Genomic DNA, 25,585 nt, shown 5'->3' with positions numbered 1-25,585 from the left:
AAAAAGTGAGTTATATGTAGTCTTTAAATTGTTTAACTGATAATCAGCATCCATATAAAAGCTTGCTTTAAATGCCTCATCTTTAAAAATGTTGCAGGAACATGCCACAGAAAAAGACAAAAATCTATGAGCAAACCAGTTCTGTAAAAACACTTGTATGTACTTGAAAGGCATTTAAGATAGAAATTAAAGTGTAGTTGCTATTTCTGGGTTCTTATTCTGGGTACTTTGGTTATCTTTAGTCCATTCTGGAGGAAATAACCTTAAAAAAGCCCTGAACAAACCAATGATTATTGGAATGGCTAAAAGCATTTTGTTTGAGAAGAATAGATTTTGTGGAATTTATCAAGGCTTAGCTCTTTCTGGAGATACTTTCTCCAAACGCTTAGGCAGGTAGAATGAGGAAGGTGACGAAATGGCTTGTCTCATAGCAGAGTTTTATTTTTTTTTTCCTCTGTGTCAGGCTGGAAGGATGGAACCTTAATAACAGTTCAGAGAGTCCTGTTGGAGAATCAGGTTGGAAGGGACCTCGAGGATTATCTGCACCAACCTTTCTTGGCAAAGCAGGACTTGGACTAGATGTCCTAGCCTTCCGTCCAGCTGAATCTTAACAGTGCCTAGTGTTGGGGAGTCCACCACTTCCTGGGGAGATTGTTCTGGTGGCTGATAGTTCTCATCGTGAGAAATTTTCTTCTTGTGTCCAGTCAGAATCTCCCCAGGAGTAACTTCTTGTGCTCATCAGCCTCATCTTTTCCATGTGAATACTAAAGAGGGAGTGTCTGTCTTCTTTGTAGTCACCCTTTAAATACTGAAACGTGTTCCTGTTGTTTGAATTTGGTAGAGGGAACCATACAGGAAAATATGTCACTGCTAAAGGAAAGTGAATCGAATACCACTTCCACCCCTTCTCATCACTGAGTTCAGGCAAAGAAATTGTGATCACGTATTTAATAGCAAGTTACTTCTTCAAGGCTTGAAAGGCCTGTCTCAACTTGTATCCTTGTCCCACCAACTCCGTGCATTCTCTTACCACATTGAATCAGATCTGTTGTGTAATGTCTTTTTTCACTTTCTTGACTTCTGGTCTTCACAGATTAATATAGATTTGAAAGAACTTGAGCATAATTCTGGTCCAGCTCTGTGCTTGAATGCCTAGATGCTTTATGTAGAATGAACATAACATACCTGAGAAGCAACAGTTGTGTGGTGTCAAATGAGAGGAGTAATAGATGGCTGCTTATGAAAAGTATTATCTTGATGTTTCTGGAGCACTGACATTCTGCTGTGAAGAGTCATTAGCATTAACTGTAATCATTAAACTGGATATTATCTATTTCATAGCCTTTGTAGAATCAGTATAGAGATACATTTTTCAAGACCGTTGTAAGCAGATGAATCTATGATCTAGTCTTACTTGGAAACAAATAAAACCCCAAGCAGCAGTAAAGGCTGGGGTCTGACTGGCAGGAATGTGGCCCTTCTGAGATGAGCCTAGAGGACAGCAAGCTGAACATGAGCCAGCATTCTGTCTGTATGCAATGCTTGTGAAAGCAAATGGTCCTGGGCTGCATTAGGAAGCATAAAGCTGGAGCACATAAAGGAATGTAATTATTCCACTCAACATTTGTTAGGCCACACCTGGAACACTGTTTCCAGTTTTGCTTTCCCCAGTTGAAGAATGACACTGAAAAAATGCAGTGGGTCCAGTGGAGGGCCATGAAGAATGTTTAAAACATAGGAGAGCTTCACACGTGGAGAGAAGTTGAAGACACCGATTTTCTTCATCTTAGAGAAAAGAATGTTTTGGGGATCTGATCCATCTTCTGTCTAAAAGTTAGTTGTAGAGATCACAGAGGTACTCGTTTCACAAGGGTGTGTGGTAACAAGGCAAGAGGCTGTAGACACAGATTGTTTCAGGGGAAATTCTATCTGGATATAAGAAAAAATTCTCACTTTACATTCAAATATTGGAATAGGCTACCCAGAGAAGTGATGTAATCTCCTTCCTTAAGATGTCAGGTTTGGCTTCACCCAGCCCAGGGTAACTTAACCTGATGTCAGCAGACAGTTACACCAGATGATCTGTATGTCTTTCTTCTGACCTGGAATGAATATCTTCAGTTATGAATAGTGTTATGTTTAAATTCATAGCTCTGCATATGGTAAATTTTCTGCCTGTTGATCTTTATTTTTAAAGAAGATGGCAAAATTGTTCCAGTATTAGTTCTTCACTGTTTCCATTCACTCAGCTTCCAGCCCCTGTTGGTTTTGTGGGATTTTTTTATGTGTGGGTTGTTTTTTTGTTGTTTTGGTTCGGTTTTTTTAGGGGTGTTTTTTTTGGTGTTTTGTTTGTTTGTTTTTGTTGGTTTGTTTATTTGGTTTTGAGGGGTGTTTGGGTTTTTTGGCTAAAGTAAGAAGCTCTTTGCTGCCAGAAATCTGTAACACCCTTACCCCCTCCCATAAATGTCTTGTGAATAATGATCGTGTTAATCTTCTGTTCAATATATAAAGTATATTTAGTGTCTTAAGTATCTTGCTATAGTCATGAGTCTTCTTTTTTTTAAGATAAGAACACGGTTTAAGATTGTATCATTAACCTCTTCTGGATTTTAAACATCCCTTGAGGAGTTTTAAATGTCCTTTGAGGAGCATGTATGCCAGAAAAAGAGATGCTGTCTACTAATGTTTCTGTTAATGTTGCACATAGAGGAAGCACTTTCTCCTCTCTGTCAGTGGTTATTTAATGTTTGCATACTCAGCAATTTATCTGTGCCAGAGATGAATTCACTTTCTTAGAACTTAAGTTTTCTATTCCATGATTGTTCCCTTAATATTTTTTCTAGGCACTCTGTAGCAGGTTATTCTAAGTTTTACTGTTATAAAGTAGGGCCATAGCTGTTTCAGTTCTTACTATAGATACATGCCTATCTCTGAGCTGATTTGATTACTGTTAGATGTTTTTTTGATAACAAGATGTCCATGACTAAAATCTGAATGACAGCAGATATGTGTCAGTATGTATGCTGTTTTAAGCCTAAACTTACCTCTCAATTTACATCTTCTAGGGGGCCAAAGGTAAAGCCAGCCTGCCTAACTTCTTAGACCATATCATTGCTTCTGTGGTGGAAAATAAGAAGACATCTGATGCTGCAAAACGAGCTAGTAATTTAGCTGACACACAAAGAGAGGTGAAGGAAATGGTAATGGGCTTAAATGTGCTGGATCCACACACTTCCCACTCTTGGCTGTGTGATGGTAGACTCCTTTGCCTTCATGATCCTAGTAACAAAAACAACTGGAAGATCTTCAGGGAGTGCTGGAAACAAGGCCAGGTGGGTGATGATAGCCAACTCTTACTGCTTATATAAATTTTAACCTGTACCTTGGTTATTGACAACTCCATTCAAACTTTGGCTAATTGCTCTTGAGTGATTATGATGAAGATTTTGACTGCAGCACTGTAAACAGGACTCAGCAGCCCTGTCCACTCCATGCTTTACTGACTCAAGCCCGTGTGCTCTTGCCCAGTGAGGTTTTTCTCAGCTTGCCAGTATGAGGGTGTTTGCTGTGACAGCCTTTTTGTTTCTGATAAGGTTTGTGCTGAACCTGTTCTACTGCAGCACAGTAACAAATCCACTGTGCTTTCCTGCATGATCCTAGTATCTACCCCATACTTGATGCTTTATAGCCTGAGGGGAAGGTACAGCTTCCAGCTGCAGCATGTACAAGAATAAAAGTGCTGTATCTAGTAATTTCTGCTGAAATTTTGAGTGTACTTGATGCCCTGTCTCATCCTAAGCCTACAGTCTATATGAACCCAAGCATTATTTTGAACTCAGCATTTCATGTATTGAGCACTCCTCTGGATTGTCTGAGGAGTCATCAGCTCGTTAGGCTTTCGGTCAAGAGACTGGACCTTAGACCTTCTGCCAGCATCATCACTTTTTCAGATTTCAGTATGTAGTGCTACAGCTTAGGTTTCTCTAGAAAGGTCTGGTCAGACAAGCTGAATCTCAGCCATATCTCTGATAGAATATGATGCCCATTAGGTCAAGCTCTGTTCTTGGCACTTGGTTCTTTGGCTACCACTGATGTCATTACCTTCACTGACTATTAAGAATTGAGATCATTGGTGCTAAACAGTTAACATCCTGTTTTCTGGAGCAAGTCCTTTGTTGGCTCTTCTGTTGTTATGCTAATATTGTTGGCACTCACTTGTACTTATTTGTGGTTGTGGACTGCTGAGCTGTGGTGGAGGAACTGATCAGGCTGCATGTTTCTGTTTTGGCACTCAAAATCCATTCCTGCCAGAAGCAGATTACTTTTCAATTAAGTTAGCGTGTCCTTTGGAACCGAACGTTCTTTGGGTCCCCTGGGCACAAGCATAAGTAGGATGTAGCCATGAGAACTGCAGAAAGGACTGTGGCACCATCAACCACAGAATTACTGGTTTCTTTATCTGACTGCCCTAGCCAGCTCCTAATAGGTGGAAGAGGCTACTGTGCAGCACACTCTTGATTCTCAACACTAAGCTGAAAAACTTAGCTCAGTGCTGGCATTGCTGCTTTCCCCTGATGCAGTGGTAACCTGAGATTTTTGCAGTACACAAAGGTGTCTTCTCTTTTTTCTTTTTTCATTTTTTTAATTATTTTTTTCCCTCTCTCCTGGCTTCCCCTTCCACCCCCTCTTTTTTAAAAAACCCTGTTGCATATTGCTTTGGTTTACAAAGGATTTCACGTCATTCTTTTGCAGTGCTGTCCTGTAAGTCATCTGCCTGATTTAGCAAAGAGCTCCTTAGTTTCTGTTCAGCGTACTCTGATAATTTTCTCTACCCTCTTTATCAGCAAATAGTCATGTCTCTGAGGAGAATCCTAAATCTTGTGGTCATACTGAAAAAAGACATGGTTATCTGTTTCTCTGCAGATGAGGCTGGTTAATCACCATGTGCAAGTTGCTGCATGTGACTTTGAGGTTTTTGTCCATTAAAGAATCCTGAGAGACTGCTTGTGGAGTCCAGAGATGAGATTACCAATCAACTGTCAGATGTGTAGCTTGCAGTGTGCATTGCCTTCCAAGTTGTTGCATACTTGAAGGCTCTGGCTACAACTGTCATGCTCATGTACTATTTTGACTCTATTTTAGGCTTCACCCCAAGATAGGCTATTGATGCTTTTGGATGACATTATCACTCAGAGGACCCCTGGTATAGCAGCAGACTATCTTCTCCCTGTAGTCTGAGAGGAGATTTGGCAGGAAATGTCTGCCAACCAAGCCTGCTATTCTTTTGTCTTGCAATCTTAGCTGTGTTTTCACTTAGAGATAACACTTTTCTTCCATGAGAAATTCTCTGCTTAGTAGCTGAAAGGGTCCTACTAGGTTAAGTATTTTGGTTTTTTTTCCCCCCTTATGTTCAATGGGTTGAGTACATACAGCAGGGATCAAAATTTGTCATTATTTTCTTGGGCTGAAGACTAATCTATCTGTTAGCCTTAATGTCTACCTGGCAGCAGTTTCTGTCCCTCCTGTGTAAGGTACTGTTATTTTACTCCTCATCCATGATCTTAGGTTTTTGTAGAATATGGTTAAAACATCTCCATTGCCTGAATGTTACAGTTCCTGCTGGGATCAAGGAATATATTTAAACTTAGGATCGGTGTGTCTTGCTTTGTGATCTTGAGGAGGTTTGCTGCTTATCAGGCCCTTACCATGGGCCATAGTGAAAAGACTGCCAGAGCTTGTCTGTCCCTCAGATGTTTATCCTCTGCTGCTGTTCCATATTGGCATGAACAATAGTACCAGTCCAGTACCTGCATAGTATCAAGAATGACTGTGTGGCTCTGGGAGAAATGATCATGGAGCCCAGGTGGTTTTCTTAATCCTGGCAGTGAATAGGTGGAAGGGGTTGGCCAGTCCTGCATGCCAACCGTTCTTTGTGCAGCTAGTTTCAGCAACAGGGATTTTGGGAACCTCTTTGGGGATTGAGGTCTGCATGAAGGAGATGGGATCCATCAGAGTATTTTAGCCAACAGGCTGTCCAGCGTGATTAGGAGAGCTATAAGTCAGGAACAATAACGGAGGGAGAGTATGACCAGTGATCAAGACAGTAATTAGTTGATTGGGTTGACAAGCAAGCAGCATGAATGTGAGATATCTCTATACACAAGAAAACAGAGATGAAAGATCTCCACCTCAAGCGTGTGCACAGTAAGTAAGGAACTGTGTACAGAACAGCATTATGAGGAAAGTTCTTGTAATGTTTCTTGGAAATCAGCATGACTAGGTGTCTTTCTGAAGTGCCTGCACACTAATGCATGCAATACAAGGAGCAAACAGGAGGAATGGACAAGTTCGTGTGTGATGTACTCTAGGTTACCCTGCTCTTGCAGGGGGGTTGGACTAGATGATCTTTTGAGGTCCGTTCCAACCCTTAGGATTCTGTGATTCTGTGAATTAGTGTACATTTGCACAGCCACAATCTCACCAATATGATTGAGAAGTGGGATGGCTTGTGCAACTGTAGTTAGAGATACACAGCTACTGTACTGTAGTGATACAACTGTAGCAAGAGATACATAGAGGTTGTTCAAGAAGGATGGTTCAGGTATGACAGGCTGGGACAGTGAGGAGGGAGCACTGCTGTTTATGTGAGAGAGCAGATGGAATGCATGAAGCTGTAGGAGCAGACGCAGGAGGTGGCCGTGAACTGTGTCCTCTCAACAAAGAAGGGCAGCAGTATTAGGAAGAACATTGTCACTATGTCAGGGGAAGTGATCCTCCTCCGCTTTCTTGACACTGGGAGGATGCCACACCTGGAGTACTGCGTCCAGCTGTGGGCTCCCTAGTACAAGAAAGACAAGGACTTAAAGTCCAACGAAGGGCCACAAAGATGATTAAGGGACTGAAGCATCTTTCATATGAAGAGAGGCTGGGAGAGTGTTCAGCCTGGAGAAGAGAAGGCTCAGGAGAGTGTGGGGAGGAAATCATATCAATGTGTATAAATACCTGATGAGAGAAAATGAAAAAGAGGGAGCAGTGCCAACAGACACTTGCATGACATGTCATGCATTTCAGCTGCTCCCTCACATAAATGGCAGTGCTCCCTCCTTGCCTTCCTGGCCTGTCATACCTGAACTATCATTCCTGAACAGCCTGTACATACCCCTTGCCAGACTACAAGAGGGAACAGGCACAAACTAAGACCTGGGAAGTTCAACATAAACACAAAGAAAACACTAGTGTGTGGGTGTTCTCTTCCAACTTAAATGTTTCTGTGGGTCTGTGGAAGCTTTTTGCCTTTTTTACCTGAAGTTGACAGGACTACAGTAACAACCCCTTCTTGTTCTCTTAAATCTCGCTCTTCTAGAGGTGAGGTTTCATTGCTGCCTTTTAGAACTTAAGGGCTATGTTGTGTTGCATTTGAAAGCCAAGGCTATTTTTGTTATCCTCAAAGTTGTGGGTTTTCATCCATTCATTTTTGAACGAGTAGCTTGTCCTCACTTAGCGACTAAAGTGAGTAGTAGTCCTGTTAAAGGCCATTGGGCAATCCAGATGAAGCAGCGGATAGTTACTGCAGTGTTTTCAAACAACATAACTTTCAAGTTGCTCATCTATTGCTCTATAGGTAATCTTTGCCTAATTTGCTGATAGTACTAGACTGTCTAGGGGCATCTGTGCTCATGGTTGTACTGAACTACTCATATGAATGAAGCCAAGATCTACCTTCAGGTCATTGTTAATGTATAGGACACAGCTTTCATTGACATTTGAACATAAGTAGCAGTTCCTAACCTTAGAATTCTTTACATGGCCTAGTCCATGTGCGAGTTCATACACTCTTCCTTTTCTCTCAAGTCTTGTAACTCTCTCTAGAGATTGCAGGGTTACAGGAACTGACCAAGGTCTTGGCCAGTGTTGGGAAGATTGGTATACCTTTTCCTAGTATTGTTAGTTTAGCAAATGCCTTGAGCATTAGGGGGAAGAGGCCACTCAAATCATGGTGTGGAATATATATATATACACTGTTAGCCTAAACATCTTAAAACACTGTTTGCTGAGTGAACAGCCACTTTTTTGCTACTTGGCTTTGTCCTAGAGAATTAATGATGACCCATGTTTATACATAAAGAAAGCGTGAAATTGTTTAAAAAACTCCTATCAGAGTAAGAAAATTTCATATGAGAAGGTTTTTCTACAAATGCTGTTTCTAGTGGTAGTTGCATTTGTGCATAAAAAGAAGAGGTGGCAGGACTCAACACCCAGTGTACTTCCACAGGTGGATTGTGCTGGCTGATAGATCCCTTCCCAGCTGCTCTCTTATCTTCTCAACAGGATGGGGGAGAAAATGAGGTGTAAACCTTTGTGTGTTGAGATGAAGACAGGGAGATCACTTAGTGATTGCTGTCACAGGCAGAACAGATCCAACTTGTGAGAAAATAATTTAATTTATTGCCAGTTAAAAATAGGGTAGGATGGTGGGGAACAAAGACAAAGCTAAAAATACCCTACACCCAGCCACCCCTCTTTCTTCTTTTGTCCCTGACTCTTCTACCCACTTCTGCCCCCTCGGAGAAGCACAGGGAGGATGGACAGCAATGGGGCTTGTGGTCAGTTCATAACACTTCACCTCTGCTTGCTCCTTCCTCCTCATACTTTTGCCCTGCTCCAGTGTGGAGTCCTTCCTTCATCCTTCATGAACTGCTCAAGCATTGGACCTCTCCATGTGCTGCAGTCTTTCAGGAACAGACTGTTCCAGTGTGGGTCCCTAATAGGCCCCAGTTTCTGCCAGAAAACTTGCTCCTGCATGGGCTTCTCTCTTAAAGCTGCAGCTCCTACTAAGCCTGCTCCAGTGTGGGCCGTCCATGGGCAGCAGCTTGCTTGAGGGCATCTCCTTTTGCTGCAGTGTGGGGTCCTCCATGGGCTGCAGTGGATATCTACTCCACCATGATCCTCCACAGGCTGCAGTGGGGCAACCTGCTTTCCCAATGGTCTCCTCCACAAGCTGCAGGCACCTCTTCCCTCTCCTCCTTCACTGACCTGGGTGTCTGCAGTGTTGTTTCAGATCCTTCCCCCAGCAGGTGCAGAGCATTTTTTACCCTTTCCTATTGTCACAGAGGTGCTACCAGTGTCAGTTATGGGCTGAGCTTTGACCAGCGATGGGGCTGTTGGGGCCAGGTGAAACCATCTGGGTCCAGCCATGAGGAGCTCCCAGCCTCATCTCAGGAAGCCCACTTCTGCTGCCAGCACCTTGCTGCGTAGACCCAGTATGCTTGCCTTAAAGCTTGTAAGTCTAATACAGTACCCCTTCTAAGGCAGCTGCACATGGCCTGGAACTGAAGTTTCCTTTGACTCTGGTTATTTGTTTGTTGCACAAAACCCAAACATAGATGGAAATAGATTTCTCGTATCTTCTGTATAATGGTAGCCAGGAGTCTCAGCTCTTAAAGTTTGGCTGCATGTGTAAGAAATTTGGTTATGGTGGAGTAAGCATTCATCTTTGTATTCTCAGCCCGTGCTGGTATCTGGTGTCCATAAGAAGTTGAAGTCAGAGCTTTGGAAACCAGAAGCTTTCAGCCTGGAATTTGGAGATCAAGATGTAGATTTGGTGAACTGCAGGAACTGTGCCATAATTTCAGACGTGAAAGTGCGTGACTTCTGGGATGGCTTTGAGATAATACCTAGTAAGTAATACCTGTGACTGACTAGTTTAACTGAGTAGTCTGTCTTACTACCTCCAACTCCTCCTTTTCCACCTATTTTCTTAAAAAATAACAAAATCCAAATATCTATTAGTGTCATCCAAAAAAAGCAATTGCTCCTCACATGTAGCACACCCTAGATAATACTTTATTGGTGAAGATTAGGGCAGGGCTGCCCAAGTAAACTTCATCTGTACTATAGTGTGTTGGTGTTTGGTACTTTCATGTGTCAAAAGATGATCAACTTAATGGGAAACTACTTTTTTATTTTGGTGGGTTTTTGTTGTTTTTTTTTTTTTTTTACTTTGAGTTTCAGCACCGAAAGCTTCAGTCTGTTTTAGGTCTGCAGGTTCCCTTTAGTTTTACAATAAAAATTGAGGTTGGAAGGAGTAAGGGTAGCCAAATTATTGTCTTAGTAATGGTAACTGGTGACTAATTTCACAGACTTGGTGGAATTCATCAACTAAGTAAACTTGACATTGAATATTATTTTGCAGTAGATCATGTATAAGTACAAGCACAAGTGTATATGTACTATAAATAGCAATGCTGTATGTGTATCTCATGTGATAACACATTACTTAATGCTTGAGCAGTTTTTCAAGAAAACCTTCTGTCAAGTATCGATGTGGAAGCTAACCAGTTAAAATTCCTGGGGATATAACTGTTCAGATTAAAGAGCTTCTGAAAAGGAGTTCTCTATTTTAGATTGTATATACCTAGATCAGAGTGGGTTTATATTTACAGATGTTAAGAGTTGTAATGGTTCATTGCAATGTTGCTGATTTCAGTGTTGTGAATAAAGCGTTCTCTGTATTTATTGCTTGTGCACATGGCAGAAATGGTGACTTAATAGAATGTTTGTTCATGGCAAACAAAATGATAGGTTTGTAGATCAAGAATATTCCCTTCCTTAGTAATTTTTCAATAAAAGAGCTCTCAACTTTTGACATGTTTTCATATGATTCCAAGTACAGAGTCTTACTTTTTTTGTACTGTTAAATTTCATCCTGTTTCCATTTTTTCTGAGAAATAAATGGCCTAGAAGAAACTAATGGGCTGGTCTTTCTGTGTGTTCATGGTAATTGTGAAAATTCAACAAACTCTACTGTTGTGCTAGGGTCCTTCATGAAAATAGTATATTTGTATGGGTCAAGTTATCTTTGAGAAATGTCATTTGTTGTTTGTCTCCAGAGAGATGATGCTCCTTTCAACAAAATTGGTTGCTGTGTTTCATTTAGACAATACTATTTCCATACTTGATATGAGAAGTGTTAGTGATCTTGGTTGGAAACATGATCACTTTTGCTGGTTTCTTTTAAAAACTTTTTATTTAGTGTTTTTCAGCCATGTGCAATCCTCAGTTTTGAGGAGCATTATCTGCTACTAGTCCAGAGATTTCACAGACTTAATTTATATGAAAACTTTGCCAATTATATAATGACACTGACTTCTCTACATTACATAAGTTTGAGGTTTCTCAAATATGTGGCTGGTTCCCACACACTTGCGTAAAGTTATTGAAGAGGTGTAGAACAGCCACTGGATTCGGAGGTGGTATTGAGATAATCCATTAATTATTCTATATAATATTTTAGTTTTAATCTTGTGCTGTTTGCTTTCAATATCTTTGGGTTCTAAGTGGTCTTCTAGCAGGTGTTTTTGTTTTGAGCCTTCTTAAACCTGCTTTTCTTTGCTAATGAGATGTTTTCTGGACTTTGTCTGATTTTGTGTGATTTGTCAGATCCATTTGTTTTCTTCCAGATAGCTCTTTACTCTGTCCTTTCTGAATAACTTTCCTTTCAGTTTCTTCTCCATGTTTGGAACAAAGATCCTTGATGAGCTCAAAATCTTGACTACAGGAAGTTCTGAAACAGCTTTAAATTCAAGTCTAAATTCTACCTAAAATCCATAGTTCATCAAAATTCGTTTTGTTTAAATCAGGTTTGGTTTGCATATCTGCAGTTCTTAATTCCTTTTAAGTTCAATAAAATAATATATTGCAGACTAAGGCTGTCTTATGTAGCCTGTTGATGTATAACACAGATGTGAGTCACAGGTCTCCAAGTCCTAGTTTCTTAGATACGCTTTCTCTTTTGGTGCTGTGAACAGCTCTGCTAGGTTTAGGTAAGATCAGTTGCTTTTTGTTTGGCTGACAGTCCTTGGTAAAGTAGTAATTAATGCAAGATATTACTTTCTGGGGAAGGAGGGATAGAAGGTGTCAGACTGCACTCAGTACACCCCATTTTTCAACTGATGGCTTCATGTAGAGTTGTGAAGGATCTGGTGAAGAGTGAACTTTGTTTCTCTCAGAATGTTATGCTGAGCCTTCTAGGCTGTTCCACATACCAATTCCCCATACACTCTCAGCCATTATTAACATCTGAGGCAAACCAGCAGTTGGTGTACTCAGTGCTGTCGTATTGTACATCCACTGTTGCATATGTAATGTCATCTTTCTGTGCGACTAGCTTTCTCTGTGACCAATCAGGACTCACGTTCTACTCTTGAAGTGAAGAATAAATGTTTGAATTCAGCACCCTGCTAATTAGAGTGCCTCCAGCAAAAAAGAATTGAAAAAACTAAAGGCTTTCTCATTAGCTGTCCACCGTGTAGCTTTTTTGAGTGTCGTACCATGGTTTCTTGCTTTATACTGAGATTAGGGTTGATTTCAGAGCATGAAACAGTAACTTTCATTTTACGGAAGTGCCACTCTTGAAACGAGAGATAAAACTCCTTTAGAGTTTGGTAAAAGTAGTAAGGTAGAATGCATTGGAAAAGCTTGTTTTCAGAGGTGAATAAAACCTATTGTAAAACTTAGCAGCTGTGCAAGATCTGTTAAATTTTTACTGTAGGTAGTGATTATATGTATGCATGTATGTATATATTTATATAATTGTTAAACTTATTCAAGTCATATTATCATAATGCTTGGAAGCCCAAAGAAAAAACAAGATTGATTTTGCTGCAATATGAGAGGTGTTGGTACAATAGACTTAGTGCTTAAAGAAGGCAGTGGGCTTAGTAAAAAAGATACTACATGAAGAAGTCTTAATTTGTTTCTTGCAGAACGGCTACGGTCAGAGGATGGTCAACCAATGGTACTAAAGTTAAAGGACTGGCCTCCGGGGGAGGACTTTAGAGATATGATGCCTACAAGGTAATAAAACATTAGTATCAGTATGTACAGAGCTGCTGTAGGCAAAGTAGGAGGAAAACATGCCTTTGTTCTCTTTTTGCTTTCTAGGTTTGAGGACTTGATGGAAAACCTTCCTCTTCCTGAATATACCAAGAGGGATGGCAGACTTAATTTGGCTTCTAGGCTACCAAGCTACTTTGTCCGTCCTGACTTGGGTCCCAAAATGTACAATGCCTATGGTATGTGAAAATAGTTCTGTAGATGTTGATTTTTGTCTCTTTATTATACTTAGGGCATGTACAAGGCTGTGGCATTAATCAGAACTCAGTGCCTATTCTAGAGCACACTGTCATTTTTATTTTGGTTTTTTAATTGGTCCTGTGATCGATTGCTCTGCTAGTCCTCTCTGTCAGATGTGCCCTTTTTTGCCTCGTGGTTTCCAATAGATGTGCATATGATAAGTTTGTAAACTACAGGGTTCAAGGAGAAATTAATTTATTTTGACATAAATTGATACACATAAGGTGAAAATTAGTTGGCTTCTGGGCACTTCCATCTGTGTGTTCACATTTCTGACCAGGGCTGTAATTTTTTTAATCCATGTCTAACAACACAGACCACAGACAGCATGCAAGAAAAAACTCTCCCCATGTTCAGCTACCTGAGTTTTGTCTTCTTAAGACTATAATTATATAGTAGGTAAATAGCATACAAATGGAGGAAACTTCTGTCTGAACACATGCCCTGCATGTGGCTGTGAAGCGTTAAACTTTCAACTGATTGTTAATGTAGCAGAGTGTAGAGGATATATTAATAATTAATATCAACTTGAATTATTTTAGTTCTGAATGTATGGTCTTTGAGGTCACAGTCAAAAGCAGGTTTTGGAGACTTTTAAAAGAAAGTATTGTTAAAGTTCCAGGAGATTGATTTGGAAGAACATACTTTTGCAACCTTAGGGTAAGATAAATAACATTTAAAGTGGTTGCTCTTTGTATATACTGAAAGATGTCAAATGATAAGGAAATAGTTGCAGCCATCTTGCAAGGCAATTATGTGGTAGCAAATTTACCCTAATGTAACTTCCATAGTTCTCTTAGAATATTGATGAGGCAGGGTTGCAGGGTTTTGTAAGGTTTTTGCATTCCAATTGATATATCTACACTAACAACTCGCCTCAGTTCATTAAAGCTTTTGCAGTTCTGAGGAAGCATTTGTGGAGTTATTTTGGGGGGGTTTAGCAGTATGACATCACAAATAAAAGTTAAAAAAATAGGGGGGTGTGAACTTAGGCAAATTTCGCTTATTCAGTATTTAACAGTGTTTGGTGTTTTGGTTTATGTATTACTTGACCTGTAAGTTGAGTGAAGAAGGCTGTACACCAAGTGGCTTATAATGTAATTGAGGAATATACAGGAGTGTGGCAAGACGCAAGGTATCAGTCATGCCTAACTTGACTGTGGTTTGCTAGTTGCTAGCAATGGAAGGAGTAGCTGCATTTTGTTGAATTTTTTGCATAGAATGTAACCATTTACTACTTCATCCTTCTTAGATGTATAGGTCTTGGTCCAAAGAGAAAAAGTATTACACTTTGTTTACTTCCAGGTTAAAAGAAAAATTTAGCTAGGTCTGTCTTCAGAAACAGTTTTGTATCATTTTGCTCTTAGCTGCTTTACAGAGAAAATAAAGGGTGGACCTAGACATAAAACCAGCAATTCTATCTGTGTTGAATAAGAGTAACTTTTCTAGTGTATTAAATGTATTTTGGTTGTAATTATATAGCTTTGTTTTCTGAGTATGGGATGGAAAAAAGTTCTCAATAGTGAGGTAGTGCGTTTCATGTGCTTAGCATTTTAAAGCAATAAGATATAAAAATTGTGGCTGAAGCTTGGTTCTTAAAGTGATATTCAATTACCTAACAAAAGGACTGTTTACAGAAATAAAATGTGAAGAAATCTTATTCCCTTCAACAGGCTTTGTGTGTAAAGGACCCTTAAATACTGAACAATTTTTATATATAAATACATGAACTGTTTCGCGTAAGACCTACCACTGATGTTGTATTTGTACTTCTAGCATACTCTGTGTGACACCACTAGCAAATAATTAAGGAATGACACTTCTTTAATTACATCCTGCTGCATCTGGCAAAGCATATTTTTGAGGTGGAGGTTATAAGGGTCATTACTTGAGGTCAATAACTAACCTATCTTTTGTGAATTTGTCTGGCTTGTTTTTTCAACCCATAAATTATGTTTACCCGTGTTTGTATTTCAGTTGTGCTTTCTTAAAGTTCATGTTTAGACAGACTGGCTAAATAAGCTACTGTTTCTGGTTGGTTGTGGTGGGTACTGTACAGTGAGTCGAGTTCCTGTCCCCAGAAGCTTGTCTTTTAAATAGAAAAGAGATGAATACAGTGGTGATCATAAATCATAACCAAAAATCTTGTGGTCATAATCAAGTTCTTGTGTGTTGATACAAAGATTTTTTCTAATTTTTTTCCCCATGTTACATTCTAGAGGAGATGGTAAAGTAAAAAGAGAGAGCTGTTAAATGGCCAGATGAAAAGGTGAAAGAATTAAGCAGTAAACATTTGAAATCTTTCTTGGTTGTTTATAACCACTTGAGAGGTGTAAGATTATTCAATGTATAAAGGTACAAGCATTTGAGAGTCTGCAGCTGTTTTTCCGTAGTTTCCATCTGAATTGTTAATGATGAATTGGACAGTAAGTGCTGTGAATTCAACTGATCATATGGATTTTACAGTCGAGTATGAGAAAATAACCTGATGAAGGTTTATGCTTAAAGCAGTCTAGTGACTTGCTGCATGCAGTATGATGCTGATGACACTTAAAGCAATTGGAGTTTCTCGTGTATTTCCAAGCAAAGGAAAACAGTGCCAAAGAATGCCTACTAACTTTGTGTTATGAAAGCTATGAGCCACTACTACAGACTTCATGAATGACCCTCACAGAGACAAAATCGTAAAGTACAAATTCAGGCTTTGTTTTGAAAATGCTTTTCTTATGGCTTGGGTGAACTACATTTGCTACTCCTGTTTCCTGCAAAATAAAAATACTAATTATCAGTAAACTTTTTACTTAAGCCACATGTGACATGACTATAACTACTTTAGGTGCCCTTTGATTTTGGTTTCTGCTCTTACTGCTGTCTAAAGTTAGCATTCTAGAAAGATCTTAAAGCCAGGTTATATTTCTGTATGAGCTTAAATAGAATTTGATTTTGTTTTACACTCTGTTATAGGCTTAATTACTGCAGAAGACAGACGAGTTGGTACCACAAACCTACACTTGGATGTGTCTGATGCTGTTAATGTCATGGTGTACGTTGGGATTCCCATTGGGGAAGGGACCCATGATGATGGTAATGTTTGAGGAAAGCTGTTTTCTGTCTGTTAAAAATTAGTTATGTGTGAGAGAAAGCAGACTGTACCTTTTATCATTTAAGTTTGTCGTACCTATGATATAGAATACGAATATACAAGGCAGTTTGCTACAACTGCAGAACATATTTAAAGGTGCAGTAATGCTTCATTGGTTTCCAACCCTGGACACAGCAGAATTTTGCTAGAAATTAGGTATTTCCCTGAAGAAAGGAAGAAGATTCTTGTATTTGAATAGTTGCAATTAGTTCAGTTTGAATTCATGATTAAGCTTTTTGATTAATTGTCAATGGATACTTTTCCTGAATTTTGTTAAGAGGAAGCTTGATGTGCTTAGAAGGGGCACTGTACGATGCGCCAGTTGCAGCAGTAGTGTGACTGGATATAGTGGCTCAAAATATTCTTTCCTCTTCTGTATGTCAGAAATCAGAAGCATTGTAATCATATCTCTTTAATGTGGATTCCTTTCAGAGGTTCTGAAAACAATTGATGAGGGAGACGCTGACGATGTAACAAAGCAGCGAATCCATGAAGGAAGAGAGAAACCCGGAGCATTGTGGCATATCTATGCTGCCAAGGATGCTGAAAAGATACGGGAACTTCTCCGGAAGGTATGTCAATTACAAAGGAGGCTTGGGCTGACAGGATCCCTTGACTAGCTTGCTTACAACAGCTGAATAATACCAATTGCTATCAACATCAAATGCATAGCTATTCTAATGATGTCTTTGAGACCATTAATAGTTATTACATTCCCTAGTTTTTAGCTTGGTCTAGAATCTTCATACTAATGCACATGTTGCTAGTTAAGACCTAAATGAACTTAAGGAAAGTAGTGTCCTATCTTGAAATAGTTTGTTTGTTATGTTTTTTGGTACAGAGCTTTTTGTGAGCCAGCAATGTCAAGGTGCTGTGTCATGGTTTCCCTCCCACCCCCACCCCATATCTTGGCCCTAGGTTGGAGAAGAACAAGGCCAAGAAAACCCCCCAGATCATGACCCCATTCATGACCAAAGTTGGTACTTGGACCAGACCTTACGCAAGCGACTCTATGATGAGTATGGTGTACAGGGCTGGGCAATAGTGCAGTTCCTTGGAGACGCTGTATTCATTCCTGCAGGTGCTCCCCATCAGGTCAGTATGCCACCTTTAGGACATTTGACAAATAGAATTTAATTTGAGGCATAGCAGACCTGTGACTTTAAAATAACTATTAGATAATGCAGCTGACTTAGGTTCCTTTTCTATGTATGCAGTTCTTACAGGAACTATTTTAACTGGATTTTAGTAATTATATTAGTAAAATTTTTTAAAATACCTGAATTATGTGTACAGTATTGTGATAGAATAAAAAAAAATAACATGAAGAAAGTAGGGTGAATGGTGGTAAAACACTTCTGTGTAGTTGAAACTTCAGTCAAGGGAACAGAATTCCAAAAAGTGTGGAGAACAGCAGAGAGCTTGTTTTAGGGAACACTGGGGTATGTGGGAGAATAGGGACCATGTGAGAGATGTCATGTATTTTGTTCTGGTTTTACTATTCAACACAGTTCTGTGTGAGATCAAATAGGCTTCAGTTCCTGTTTCTGACAAGTAAATGTAGAAGAATCTAAGTGGTAGTGGGGTTTGGGTTTTGGTTTGGTTTGGGGGAGGAGGGGGCTGGCAGAGGGAAGGAGGGGGGTTTTATGGTTCATTCAATCGTGATGTATCGATCATGTGATCTGGATATTTTTTTAGGTCCATAATTTGTACAGCTGCATTAAAGTGGCAGAAGATTTTGTATCTCCAGAACATGTGAAGCACTGCTTCCGTCTGACCCAGGAGTTCAGGCACCTGTCTAATACTCATACAAACCATGAGGATAAACTGCAGGTAACGATTTTACGACAGTGTCACTAAATATGTCCTGTGTTCTGACAGCTTTGTTCAGTACTAGAAACGTGTGGCCAGTGATACAAGAAAAAGTAGCAACTTTCTTTAACTTTGGAGGTTCTCATTTAATAAGTATTTAAAAACTAATAAAGGCATCAGTGTCTACGGTGTTACATAAACAAAAGTGAGTAAAGCGTTTGGATTTCCAGAGAACTTTCCCCCTTGTGCTAGCACGTGTCAGCATGAACAAGTTTTTAAATGGCAGATCCTGAATGACCAGGAAGTGTGCTTATTTTGAAGAGAGATGGTTATTTGACTTGGTATTTGTCTCTCTATTGCCTAAAGAAAAACTGCTCTGAAAGCAAAGGTTTGCTTATTTAAATTATGGATATGGTTTGGTGGACTTGGCAGTGTTAGGTTTATGGTTGAATTCAATGATCATAAAGATCTCTTCCAACATTACTGTTTCTGATTCCCAAATGGGAAAATCATATGTGTTTTGGTTTGAAGAAGTGTGACTGCTTAAACAAATAATTATGCACAGAACATATTATGCACTGAAGCAGTACATTGTGTGTAAGACAGTAAGCTCTACAGAGACAAGACCAGGGCAGACATTTTTGTATTTTGCCTGTGTATGCTTCTGAAGAATTAGGATCTGTTTAGTTTGCAAATTCTGGTGTCAGCATTTTTTGTGTATTGGTAATCTCATGCGTGTAAAATGAAGGATGGTGGAGATCTGCAGACTTGCTGTTCTTGCAAATGTGAGTACTCAGTATACAGCCGTTCTCCAGCATGTCACCCAAGAATCATGTTAATTATTCCAAACAATTCACTGAAAAAATGCTATAAATTGCTATATGGATTTGCACAGGATTTTAAAGAAAAGCAGAAGTAGGATCAGCTGTCACTGAGGGGATCCAGCTTCTAACACTGCACCTCTTCAGCTGTAGCTATGCAGATGTGGAAGTGTTTCTGTCAATGAAAAGTTTGGGAATTACTAATGGTTATTGTTTAAAAAAAGAGTAACTGCTGGCAAAGTGGGACTTGGTACTCCTGTGAACAGGGATACTGTTGGCTGTGGTTGTGCCTCACCCAAGCTTTATGGCTTTCCTTTGGCATTTTTAATTTATATTGTAATAGTACTTTTATACACATCTGTCTCTGTATTTATATAGTTTAAAAAACCCCAAACAGTAACTGTCACATAAATTCAAGAAAAGACTGAGACCGTATGTACATCAGGAAAAAATGATGGTGCTTGACAGTTGGTTGAGCGAATACAATGAAGCTGCTCACTTGGGCTTGAAGCTGTTCCATTAAGTACCAAGAAACTGAATTCAGTTTCTGAAAAGTGGGAAAGATAGAGCTGTGGTTGTTCAATAGCGAAGCATGGAACAGGTTGCTGGGATTACTAGAGATTTTTCACCTTATCTTTCTGAAAGATGCACAAATTACAAACATTTCTAGCCTCCATACAAAGACAACGGAATGATTTGTTGCATCATCTTAATTTACATAGAGTTAAAATATACTGTTTATTTGCTCCTTTGGGGTTTGATTCTTGTGAATCTGAGTGACATGGATCACAAGGACTTTTTCAAATAAACTCTTAGGTGTGACTTCATAGTGAGAGACTTGAAAATCACGTGAGTAAATGTATGTTGCTGAATAATCAGAAAATTTTTTGTTAATATCAGTGCAGTTGTGTAAAATACTTGCTGTCTGTGACAGTTAAATTTGTGCTGTTAATATCCTGAAGCAGTGATAGTATATACTTTGAATTTTCTTGCTAACTCTTATGGCTTCAGCTGTCCAAGTTGATTGTGGATATATGAGTCTGTCCTTGTTACTCTGTAGATACGGATTTTTTTTCTTTCCTGTTACAGGTGAAGAACATTATCTACCATGCAGTGAAGGATGCTGTTGGCACACTGAAAGCTCATGAATCCAAGCTAGCTAGATCGTAGGAATTTCTAATTCCAAATGCCCTGTGAACTAAGCCTTTTGCTCACAGTACATACAGGGACTGCACATGACTGCCTCCGCAGGTGCAGGGGCTTCTCACCAAGAGCTGGTGTGGTCAGAATTACACACACTCTTCAGCCACCGTTTTCTACGCTGCCTCAACGCTCAAGGTCTAATGGAAGGTTGCACTATTACTTGCAGAATTCCAGATTCTAGTGAAAGGTGCCATGTCCCTTTCTGTGGCCTTTTGCAAATTGGAAGAACATGGAAACCACTTGGTGCATATTATGGTTAGAAATGGTATAAAGAGTGTGGATGGTTTTTTTCCTCATGCCTAGTTAGACTCCACAAAGTTAGAAGAAGTGTGCTGGAGGTGGGTTGTCCTACTGCAGACTTAGTTGATAACTGCTGAAGGAGTGTGACCAACAGTAGCCCAACTGCAGAAATTTAAGCAATCTTCCCATGTGAGATACAGGCCAAGGAAAAGAATAAAATTATTCTCTGCACTCCCCTTCTTGTAGCCGTTTCTCTGTACACTGTAGAGTTGCAGAAATAAAGGGAGAACCCACTTTTTTTTCCCATGAGACTCCAGAAATAAGAGAATTGTGTATTTAGTGAAAAACTAGGTTTGTAGTGAAACAGTTAATATTTCATGAAAGTAGATATTTTTAGTATTTTTAAAGTACCACACTGTTCCTGGATTTTTAAGGAAAGGCGCGTTACATTTAGTCTTCCTTACAATAAAATCAAGAACTGATTTTTAGAAAGCAGTCCAAAATAGCACAAAACCAGCCAAAGGAGAGTGGATAGAAAACGACACCCCACCTCCCTTGCCCATATTCCTCCCCCATCTTTCCCGCCCTCCCTATGCCACTTTGCTTCCTCAGAATGAGAAGTAAAAAGGAGTATAAACTCTGTTCTCATGTGGAGATGTTGTACATCTCTCCCTGCACTGGTGACTGCAGGCAATAGTTCACCCAATACCAGTGCTAATTGAAAACATCTATCCTTTCCAAAGTGAAGGAGAAGTTAACTTTCAGTGTCAACTTTGTCCAGAACTATTTTAAGTAAAATGTTCCTGCTTGATAGAACTGTATTCAGAATTTACTAATGTCAGCATTGATGCAATGGATTTCATTGTCCGGGTACACGGAGAAATGTATCTACCTTATATCCAGCTGTACTGTAGTGCCACCCGCAGGCCTGTTAATATGTTCACGGTTATTTCATTTTTTAAAAAATAAAGTCATTTACTGTAACAGCCTGAGCAGTTTCTTTCAGACTTGTACCCTCATCTTCCTGCTTTGAGTTTGTGTCAGCCTCTGCTAGTGTCAACTGCCTGTTAACTTCTTGCCCTGTGTCTGACCAGAAGGCTTGGGTGTTCTACACCTCGTGGTCCACATATGCACTGGGAGCATACCAAGGTACCTGTGAATTTTGGTTCTCTGAGGTAGTTTGGGTGGAGGATCTATCTTGTCATCTCTTGTGCTGTCCTCCCCACCTCTCACTATCTTCCTAACAGGCTAGGGTTCAGAGCTGCCCTATCTACTGGACATACAGATAGGGTGGTAAAGTTTCCCTGGTTTCTGACCTTGGAGTTGTGATGGCAGCAGCAGTTCTGGTCACTGATGTGGCATGCTGTCAGCTTCTCAGGTTGGTTACTGGGTGCAAGTAGTTCATGCCCAGACTTTTGCTGCTTTCATAACCCTTGCAACTTTCCTGTGAATACAGGTTAATTCAGGCAGCTACACATGGAAAGGGTTATCCCAGACCCACAAACCATTCAACTTCACTGTGTTCCTGTTGTGCAGCATTTCTTGTGCAATTCTGTTGTGCTCTTTGCATACAACCCATTCTGAATGGTTAATTACAGGCGAGATTATTTGTGTGTGTGTATATATAAGGAATTAGAATTTGGTAAAGACAAAAAAGACAAAGGACATGGCTATGCGTAATGCAATAGCTTCAGTAACTTCCAGTGCAGTGATCTACACTTAGTTCTGCATCTCATGCTGAACCGTTGGTTTGAGCGTATCAAATATTGCTTCTGTCTCTTGAATTTCCTCTTTTATTAGTCAGAATAGAATCAACCTAAAGCAATATTCATCCAAAATCAGAGGAATGCTTTGCACAAAAATGACAAACTAAAGAAATTTGTAGCAATCCAGATTTTAGACCAGATGAGGACAGGAAGAATCTGTAAACTGATCTGGCAAATGAGTTCTAGTAACTTACATTTTAAAACTTTTATTTGTTATCTGGATTGCATCCACTGGGAGACAGAGACTACCACAACTTAACTTTTTTTGATGTTGATGAAAAATGTAACAATGTAGTCTGCCAGGGTTAAGTTTAGAACACTTAAATCTCTCGTCTGTTTGTAAACTATACTGAGGCAACCGAACCAGGCAACGTAAATATGAGAAAAAATAGGTACTTTATACATCAAAGGCTATGATCCATTTGTTATTCCTCTGAGAGATTCCAAGACAGCCTCTTGTAGAACCGGAGGATGTGAAGTCAGTATTGGAGCAGAGGAGATAGATGTGAAGCAGTAAGTTGAATTTACCTGCAATACAAATAAGAAGGAAGAAGTTACCAGGCACAGATATTCTTTAAAGTTATTGCTCCTATGTACATACAACTTCTTTCTCCTTCCTCATTTCTGGTAGCCCTTTGATAGTTCTCTAAGCTTCTACAGTTGAGGTATTGGTTGAGCTGTATGACACATGCTAGTGACTTATCATGCATCTTGTAAGCATTGCTTTGGTGGGAAAGCACTGAAACCACACCGTCTGAGTGAAATACCACGTGGAAGCAATGTGGACAATGCATTTACCAGTTCTGGTTACTGGTAACTAATTTTCTGGTGGTCATCCTCAGTGTTTTCCCAGGCTTATTTCCTGCCTATCTGGGATGCACCACCCTGCTTGTGGTCACTTCTCAATGTAACTCAGAATGTGACAGCCCACAGCTTCTTTTCGTTGGTAGAGTCTGTAAGTTCCCTATTCTCAACCTTGAAAAAGAGCTGCATGATCCCACCAGGCATTTGAAAAATAGCCAGGCAGAACTCTTACTTCTCTCTCTTTTCTCCCTCATCCTTCTGCCTTACAAGAGATTTTGTTACCTCTCTACTTTTATATAGGCTAATACAAAACTGGTGGAGTTTCAAAAGCTAGGTGTAACAAGATACAGCTGCTTCCCCTAGGAAGGTCCCTTATAACTTAAAAAGCTTTCAATCACAAAGCACAACAGGTAAAGAAGGGGAATGTTCTCAGAAGAATTTCCAATTCTAAGGTCCCTCAATGTCAGTTTATACTGTCAGCTTGCACTTTTGTGTTTTCCTTACACCTTCCAGCATTTGATACCTTTTTCCATTACAACCTGCACCTTTAAGCTTCAGAGAGAGGGTTCCCACTGTGTTCTTCCACTTCATCTTTCTTCTTGAGATCCTTATTTATTCTGCTAAACTTGCCCAGAGGCACTTTGTATTCTTCAGCCCTGACTAATTGTCATTCCTCTTCATTACAGCAGCATCTGCCTGAACTTCAGTTTCAGCAGGATCTCAGATCCAACCTGGCATTGTTTTAAATGTAGCTTTGCTTAAGCTGCTCTATTCAAGGAATGGCTCATTTGGTTCCCAAGCCTTATTGTTTGGGCCATAGTAGATTGATAGGTCTTTGGTCACTTATGACAAATTTGTGTTCTACAAATCATTAAAATGAGTTATTTCACCTTCTGGAAAAAATATACAGCCTTAATTTGAAAACAGTCAATGAGCTCTTTTCCTGGGTAGGTCTTAAGGTCTTAATTACACAGCAGTATAGATTACTGATAGCATCATATAAAGAATACTGCTAATCATTCTATTTTAATTTGACCTGCAGCTGGCTTTTGTTCCAAAAATAGCCCTTCAGTACCAGTAGTACTTCCTTGTGGGAAAGTAAGTTAATGAACTAATTTCTTATTATACTTTATGGAAAGAAATTGAGCTGCTTATTGCTAACTGAATTGCTAGCTTAAAGTATAGTTCCTGAGGTTGCTCTAAAGCTCAGTGTGCCATGTAGCAATGAGCTGCCACCTCAGACATTCCCAAGACCACCTGCTTTACTAATGTTCACATTCTGTTGTTCTTAACGCAGTTTATTTATAATGCACTGTAAGTCTGCCTGCTGCTCCTGGGCACATTGAACCATTTAAAAAGGTAAGGCACACTTTATTTAGGTGCCACTTACCCATGATGCAGTTATTTAGTCCTCCCTCCCACACTCTTATGGCATTTTACTCACCAGGTGTCTGAATTTTCTTTCTTCTGTTTGCATCTTTCACTCACCTGAATCTGAACCCATTACTTAAGTAACAGAATTGTTGCCATGCAATTCTCTGATGAAACCGGTGCAGTTAGAAACAGACTTACTTTGGTAAAGGTTATGTATGTTGGAGTTACTTGGAGGTGAGAGCAGATTCCTTTCATTCTGTTTGTGAGTCAGTTGCGCCATCAGTGATGTAAATTGTACAGCCCCTTTAGCAATCCTTTTGTGGCCTTTCATATCCAAAAGCAGACTATGACAAAATGTTCTTTGTCACTGTCTGTAGAGACATTTGTTTTTTCAACTCTTACATGTAATGGATAATACTTTGTATTTTTTAGCGCTGCTCATTATACTAAAGTTCATGCAGTCATTACAAGATTCTTCCCTAAGCAGCTCATTGTTTTTGCTCTTACCCTTTCTTTGGTCTCTTTTCATACAGGCTATTTGGCAATTGATGAGGCTTTGCCATAGTGCCTTCCTTTAGGGTTGGGGGTTTTTTTGGTTAGCAGAAGAACTACAATAGCAAATAATTGTTTTTAATTAAAAAACAGCTTATATAATGGTCATCACCATCAGAAATCTGTGTACAAGGCCTGCTCCATCTACTGCAATGCACATACAGGCTATGGGGGTGGGAGGCAGAAGTGGCCCATTCGTTAGCTATGGCAGTGCCTGAGGACAGGGATTCTGGCCCAGTCATTGAAATGTAAGAATTTCTGGTCCTCTGGTATGCTAAAGCATGCACATTCCCACCCCACAACAAGGGGGTTTCACGCCCCTTTCGTAATTAAGTAATCTTTGGTCTCTTTGCGGAGCTTTCCAGGAACAAGAGCACTAGACAGCAGCTTGAACTATCATAGAAACTACGAATAACAGCCTTCATCCTTCCGGTTTCAAAGCGAGTTAGTTTTGTTTTACGTCCAGCTTTGGGTGGAAGCCGTGGGCCTTTAAAATGCTTTTAAGCTTAACTGCTGTTGCCTTGAATGCCTCAGAGGAGGCGCCTTGTCAGAAGATGGCTTCTCCCCTCCTGGTCTCTCTTGCTCTGTCTTCCGAGCCACCCATGGTCTTAATTCAGCGCGTTCTCTCCGGTAATTCTCTCCCGCTGTTCATGTTGCTCTCTGCCATCCCTCCGGCAGCTTCTCTCCCTCCTCTCCCCGTGCCTGCTGCCGGGGCTCCGCCTGCGCAGGGGGGCGCA

The 25,585-nt window shown here is 39.9% G+C and overlaps 1 protein-coding gene and 1 long non-coding RNA gene across 3 annotated transcripts in view; one reads left to right on the top strand and one right to left on the bottom strand.

Annotated features, from left to right (window-relative positions):
- The window catches only part of KDM3B (lysine demethylase 3B), a 58,904-nt gene extending 37,568 nt beyond the window's left edge, over positions 1-21,336 (top strand). The window contains exons 16-24 of one of the 2 annotated variants that reach the window (XM_034066667.1): positions 3,066-3,332; positions 9,506-9,677; positions 12,765-12,855; positions 12,943-13,073; positions 16,099-16,218; positions 16,709-16,848; positions 17,195-17,371; positions 17,975-18,109; positions 19,999-21,336. In XM_034066667.1, the coding sequence (XP_033922558.1) occupies positions 3,066-3,332; positions 9,506-9,677; positions 12,765-12,855; positions 12,943-13,073; positions 16,099-16,218; positions 16,709-16,848; positions 17,195-17,371; positions 17,975-18,109; positions 19,999-20,079 (1,314 nt within the window). In that variant the 3' untranslated portion in view covers positions 20,080-21,336. Of the gene's footprint in view, positions 1-3,065; positions 3,333-9,505; positions 9,678-12,764; positions 12,856-12,942; positions 13,074-16,098; positions 16,219-16,708; positions 16,849-17,117; positions 17,372-17,974; positions 18,110-19,998 lie in introns of those variants that run through there. The other variant, XM_034066669.1, reaches the window with a different exon arrangement.
- Positions 21,337-22,495: 1,159 nt separating this feature from the next.
- LOC115946232 (uncharacterized) lies at positions 22,496-25,564 on the bottom strand. The gene is made up of 2 exons (XR_004080326.2): positions 24,495-25,564; positions 22,496-22,646 (listed from the first exon to the last, which is right to left on the bottom strand). It is a non-coding gene; the product is annotated as an uncharacterized lncRNA (long non-coding RNA).
- Between the last annotated feature and the right edge of the window lie 21 nt (positions 25,565-25,585).

The sequence above is a fragment of the Melopsittacus undulatus genome, chromosome 10 (genome assembly GCF_012275295.1).
Source record: "Melopsittacus undulatus isolate bMelUnd1 chromosome 10, bMelUnd1.mat.Z, whole genome shotgun sequence".
NCBI classification, from domain to species: domain Eukaryota; kingdom Metazoa; phylum Chordata; class Aves; order Psittaciformes; family Psittaculidae; genus Melopsittacus; species Melopsittacus undulatus.
Note: the sequence above shows the minus strand (reverse complement) of the source record. Positions and strands in the feature narration are given on the sequence as shown.